The sequence below is a fragment of the Gracilinanus agilis genome, chromosome 5 (assembly GCF_016433145.1).
Source record: "Gracilinanus agilis isolate LMUSP501 chromosome 5, AgileGrace, whole genome shotgun sequence".
In the NCBI taxonomy this organism is placed as follows: domain Eukaryota; kingdom Metazoa; phylum Chordata; class Mammalia; order Didelphimorphia; family Didelphidae; genus Gracilinanus; species Gracilinanus agilis.
The window spans coordinates 149,356,799-149,362,967 of NC_058134.1; the positions used below are offsets into that span (position 1 = coordinate 149,356,799).

At 34.3% G+C, this 6,169-nt stretch overlaps 1 protein-coding gene across 10 annotated transcripts in view; it reads left to right on the forward strand.

The window, feature by feature from the left end:
- The window catches only part of NRCAM (neuronal cell adhesion molecule), an 86,557-nt gene that overhangs the window by 35,966 nt on the left and 44,422 nt on the right, over positions 1-6,169 (forward strand). For 7 of the 10 annotated variants that reach the window (XM_044678572.1, XM_044678570.1, XM_044678573.1 and 4 more), the window contains 4 exons: positions 1,056-1,222; positions 1,317-1,464; positions 3,331-3,455; positions 5,406-5,507. In XM_044678572.1, coding sequence (XP_044534507.1) covers positions 1,056-1,222; positions 1,317-1,464; positions 3,331-3,455; positions 5,406-5,507 — 542 coding nt within the window. Of the gene's footprint in view, positions 1-1,055; positions 1,223-1,316; positions 1,465-3,330; positions 3,462-3,885; positions 3,910-5,405; positions 5,508-6,169 lie in introns of all 10 variants that reach the window. The other 3 variants (XM_044678568.1, XM_044678569.1, XM_044678571.1) reach the window with 1 other exon arrangement.

Sequence of the window (6,169 nt, forward strand, 5' to 3'; positions counted from 1 at the left end):
CCATTCTTTTCCCCACTGGACCACACTGCCCACAGCTGCCCAACAATGGCACAGGCTGCCTTATGTGATAGTAAGCCCCCATCAGTGATGCTGCAACATTGAGTGGGAGGTGGGACTAGATTGTCCTCTAAAAATCTTTTCATCTCTAAGATTCTGTGATCTTTTACTCTCCCACATGCTTCCTCCCTCCTCCCTCAACCATCTACATTTACAGCCTCATAGGCTTGTCATCAACACTGTCACCACCAATTCCCTCTGGATATTTTGGCCTAACCAAAGGGAGACAAAGGGAGATGGGAGAATTAGAAAAGTTGCTCCAAAAAAGAGCACCCTGGGAAGGAACAAAATATTAAAATTCAATATTAGAATATTAAAATTAGGGGGTCCAAAAGTTCAACACGTAAAAGAAACTGGAAATAATGGGTTCCCCAATAAATGGGATTTGGCAACACTCCCACATCTGGGATCACCCTTTAGCTTTCTCTTTTCAGTTATCTACTTCATCTCTTCAGCTGAAAGACCACCATATACAACTTCCTGCCATTGTTATTGTCTCACATAAGTCCCCCTCCTCACCCTAGTGTGCATCCTTTCTGTCTTCTAGTTGGACTCTCTTGGTTACCTTGTCACTGCTAGCATGGGAAATTTTGTATTAAATTAGTTACCATTGGCTTTTAGGAACTGAGGGGAAATGGCCCTTCAGGGAGAGTGGTCTTCATTTTGTCTATTTTATAACCTTTTTAAAATGATTGCTAACATGCATTTTTAAATTATTACTAACATGCATTTTAATGCACCTAATTATACATAAAACCAAGTTGTCTAATGTACTCACTTTTCCCCCAGGGTTATTTAATTTTACCTGTGGTACAGACACACTTTTATGCATATTGATACAGGGAGGCTCATAGGCATCATCATTGTGCCTGATTTCATATAGAATTTAACATTTAAATGCAGATAATGTTTGCCTTGACCTTTAAAAATGTAGCTTTATGTGTCTGAGGTTAAATGAATGTTGAGTATTGTCTCTTCATATTCATTTTGCTATGTAGGTTTAAGGGGACAAAAGGAAGTGTTCTCCAGGAAAACATATATGTATTTCATGATAATGGAACTTTGGAAATTCCTGTGGCCCAAAAGGATAGTGCAGACACATATACATGTGTAGTAAGGAACAAATTAGGGATGGTAAAAAATGATGTTCATCTAGAAGTCAAAGGTAAGTCAGACAGTCTTGGTTTTTAAAAGCATTATGTGTCATCCAGCAAATTTTCTGCTTTCTTCAAGTGATTAAAAATAACTTTAAATTTCAGATCCAACCAGAATCATAAAAGAGCCTGAATACAAAGTAGTACAAAGAGGTGGCAGGGTTTCCTTTGAATGCAAAGTGAAACATGATCCGACTTTAATAGCTACTCTCACATGGCTGAAGGATAATGGTGAGCTGCCAAATGATGGAAGGTATTTGCAAAAGATTTTTTCTCATGATTTTCCAATTTTCTTTCTGTTCTCTTTTGTCCTAAACACTTAAAACTACCTATTGGCCTAGGGTTTTTGTATAGTTACTCCCTAAATGGTTTATTTTTGGTGCTTCTAAAGACTGCTGTACCAAGAATATATAAATATTTATGTTCTCTCTTCTGGAAATGTTTAAATCTTGAAAGAGACATTAAAACAGGATGCTCAGTTTGTCCATATCTTTATGTCTGTGGGTCTCTTATGTAGTTTAAGATTGGAAAGATGAAATCTTTAAGTTCTAGATAATTTATCTACTTTTTGTATCTCATCAAGAGTGTGGAATACTACATAAATATTTTTATGATAACTATAATCAGGGAATGTGATGCTTGTAATTACCAGAGGATTACCAAATCCTCAGCAGAAACTTCAAAAGATACAAGACTTTTTATTTGAGGCAAAAGAAGCTACCCAGCTGATGAACAAGATAGAGTGCTAAGCCTGGAGTCAGAAAGACTTGAGTTCAAATACAACCTCAGATACTTCCTAGCTGTGTGACCGAGCAACTCAATCTGTATGCCTCAGTTTGTTTATCTGTAAAATGAGGACAATAAGAACCTCTATTTCCTGGAGTTGTTGTGAGGATAAAATGGGATAATATTTGAAAAACACTTTGTAAACCTTAAAGCACTCTACAAAAGCTAGCTATCGTTGATGGCACATGTAGGAAGGCAATAAACTAGGGTCTGATATCACATGATTATAATATATATGGCTGTGTGCATAAATGCTAGCTACTATTATTATTTAGTGAGTATTTTTATTTTATTTTCATAAAAACTAGTGAAGCAACAAGCAAGAATTTTTTAGATCTTCATATTTAAAAGGGCTTGGGGGCAAGTTTGACATCTTTGACAAGTTAAGGGTAAAGAGTAAATCTCCACTTTGGGGGAGTTATTCTTCTCCATGTCACACATTTTAATAAGTTCACTGGAGACTATTTTACATTTTATGTGAGTACCATTGCTTCCATTAAATGAAATATCGCCTCTTTTTAGACAACAGCAGAAAATATAAATCTGTGTTCCTTGAATATGCCTGATGACACCTAAATTTGTTCTTAGTCCAAAGGCAGAGACTTCTCTTAAGTTCCCAATATAATTCTATGATACTTTTGAATGTGCATACTCCTGCCTGATTGTTTACATATTTCACTTTCCCTTTCTCCCTCTCTTTCAATTTTTTGTGTAAGGAAAGTCAATGATGTTAGAAGAAAAAAAGAGATGACTTAAATGTTTTTAGAAATCCATTACAGTTCAATAAATTTATTATTGCAAATGCTTTAAGTACACATAATATTGACAAACCAAGCAAATTCTAAGAAAATATTTTGCATACTTGAAATAAACCCTTAGAATTTATAACCCATGAAATAAATTTACATTTCCATCCCTATTGATTAATCAGGTTTTCTTTGCTTTTCTCAATTTTTTCCTCTGTGGAAATACACACATCTTATCTATAAGCATTTATTAAGGACCCATTATATGCTAAGTACTATATTAGGAACTAGATATAAACTGATACAGGCGAAGCCATGTAACCATGTTTATATGTCTTTTTGTAAGTTTTCATTTTCATTTATCCGGGTTTTTTAAATTGACCCATTCTCTGGAACTGCATAATCAAAATCATGGGTATAGATCTTGGCAGAATTTTTAAAAGAAATCAAAAAATGGAAACTTGTCATCTGTCTCTATTGATAATGACAAGCTATTTCTGCAGAGCTAAGAAGGTACCCATAAATAATAATGAAATACAATATGGTGGATGAGCTTTGGGATTACTCTGAATCTGTTCCATTTGCAGGTTCAGTATCGATAATGACCATCTGGTTATAATGAATATAAGTGATGAAGATGATGCAACCTACACTTGTGTGGCAAATACATCTCTGGACATTGTTTCTGCAAGTGCTATGCTTAGAGTTGTTGGTAAGAAGACAAACATTAAACAAATATAGGACAAGTTACACATAAGGTTTCTCATTGAAGAATGGAAAAACAGAATCTTTACTTCAATTTTATTTTAGGAATAATATAATAGTCCAGCTAAAGATTAATTGTCTCACTTTTTTATTAAGCCTATATCTGTGATACCGATAAACTATTAGCAACTAGTAGTATACAAACATAATGAACAACTAACTACTTAAATAAGAGTTTAGTGAGCAATTGGAGTGGTTTTTAGCAAAATCAGTATATTTATTTTCTAAATTGCTTCTGTGTGATTAGTAGAACCATGTTTCCATAGGTAAACTTCATCTTATAATTTCTATAGTATTCAGTTTCTGCTTATAACAATCTTATGTCTTTCTATTACTAACTTGGAAAAAATTCTTTTATATTAATGTCCTTCTGGCTCCTCCAACTCCAGCTCCTGTTTACGGTAAACTAATTCAAATCTCCTTCTTCCATCTTCTCTTCAACATTCTTCACATCTCTAAATCAATATTTTTTCCATTACATGCCATTTTTTGTTGCTTATCTTTAAAGAGAAATGTCTGTCAATTTTTTATTGTGTTGGTCACTTACTTGCATAAATAGTTTCTTCATTTTAACACTGGAATTTCTTTTACTCAGCATGCCATCATTCATTTGTAAAAAATTTATGATGATTATACAATCAATCTATTTGACAAAATTCATATCATTTGATAAGAACCTTCTAAAATGACACATTACCTTAAAAGGTTATCACATATATTTGCTGAGTGAAAAAAAACCTATTTAAAATATGTAATTCCACAAATTATTTTTCATTTCATTTCTTTGAAGGTTATGTCTGGTTTCTATTTCTGGAAAGTTGTTACCTTCACCCTAAATAAGAGCATCAAAAGAGATACATTGCCACCATTCTCGCCTTTCTGATGCAGAGTTAGCTTGATTTATGTTCATGTGATATAAATCACTAAAGAATAGCGGAAATAATAATGCATTTATGACATGCAATTTTTCTGGCACCTGGAAATGAAATCAGAAATTACTTTCTAGATGATTTTCCATTTATCAATTCTGCTTTTTTACTTAGCACTTGAATAGCAAATCTAATTTTGTACATAATTATCCCTTGGATTTTAATTTCAGTCATATGTTATATGGTAGTGGGCTTTTCATTTATTGGCATCTTTTGTTTCTGCTTCTGCATGAATGAGCAAGAAAATAAAGATGTTTTTAGGAGTTTTTTTAAACATCAAGGTCAAAGTCATTTCCTTAGTTGAATGTTCAGGATGGCACACTAATTCTGTGGAACACTAAAGAACCATTTTGCATGTTATTATCTGGGAGTTGAGAGATTCAGATAACAGGCATCTTTTGCAATATAACGATTATAATAAAGGATCATTTAGTGTCATACAAAGGTAAATGTACTTCCCCAAGAACCTAACCTACTGCTGTTAGTGGGAAATGACTCTAAGCATCTGGCTTAAATATGCATGCTGAGGTAGGTAAATTTCATTGTATTTGTCAGACTTCATTTCTAGAAGATGCTCTTCTTCATTTTTCCTTTGGTAGAAAGGAAGTTTTGACTTATTATATAAACATCTCTTCATGTTTATGAGAAGACTCATAAACAGAAAATGTCAGTGATCCGTGCATTTCAATTTCCATTTTTTAAATTATAAATGATTGATCTGCACTTGAGAAGTAAACAAGTGGAACTCAGCAATATAAATTCAATAAAAGTTTTCATCTGTGCCTGTGTCCCAAGAAACCCCAGTTATTTCCATTTCATTTCAGTAGCATGCCATGTTAAGTTAAGACAGAATGGTATTATGGCTGTAAGATTTCCTTGCATCCTGTTACTCTCTGAAGAGTGGATTGGGTAACTAGCGGGTCCCTTGTTTTAAGGTTATTGATTGTAATGATGTGTTTGACCCTCAGATCGTCCAAATTCACCGTTTGATTTGGAATTAACAAGTTTACTTGAAAGAAGCGTTCAGCTGTCATGGACACCAGGGGAAGAAAACAATAGCCCTATTACAGGTACGTTCAACCATTTGTTTTATTGCAATTATTCCAAGAGTGACTTTTTTCCAACTTCTGAAGCACTTTGGATTGTGCCAATTAATTTCCCATCAGTGATCTCTACGGTCTCTCATTTGGCTGAATCACCAAACTGATCTACCAGATTTTTTTTTGTTCAGCAGTGGAGTGTTTTCAGGTGCTTTTAAATGTTTGCAAAGCATAGTTCTATTTCTGATCTTATTGGAACTTCATAACAACCCTCTGAGGTAGGTAAAAGAAATATTTTTGTGATGAGAAAATTTAAAATTCCTTGAGAGCAAGGACCACTCCTTTTTTTCATTTTTTTAATCCCCAGAAGTTTCTTCTACATAATTGGAACTCAATAAAAGTTTATTGAATTGAGCAGAAGCCAGAAAGACAAAGTAACGCTATTAGACCAGTCTCTCAGCTAAGCACCTGGGGTGTGCCAGGCACTGTGCTAGGAGCTAGGGATAGAAAGACAAAAATGAGAAGTTCCTGTCCTAAGAACAAGCTCACAGTCTGGCCAAGACACTATGTAACTAGATAGACAGATAGTGATAGATAGAAATAGTTAAACAGTGTCAGAGTGAAGGAGGAGGGGGGAGAAGAAACAGAGAGATAAAGACAGAGGGGGAGAGAGAGAGAGAGAGACAGAGAGA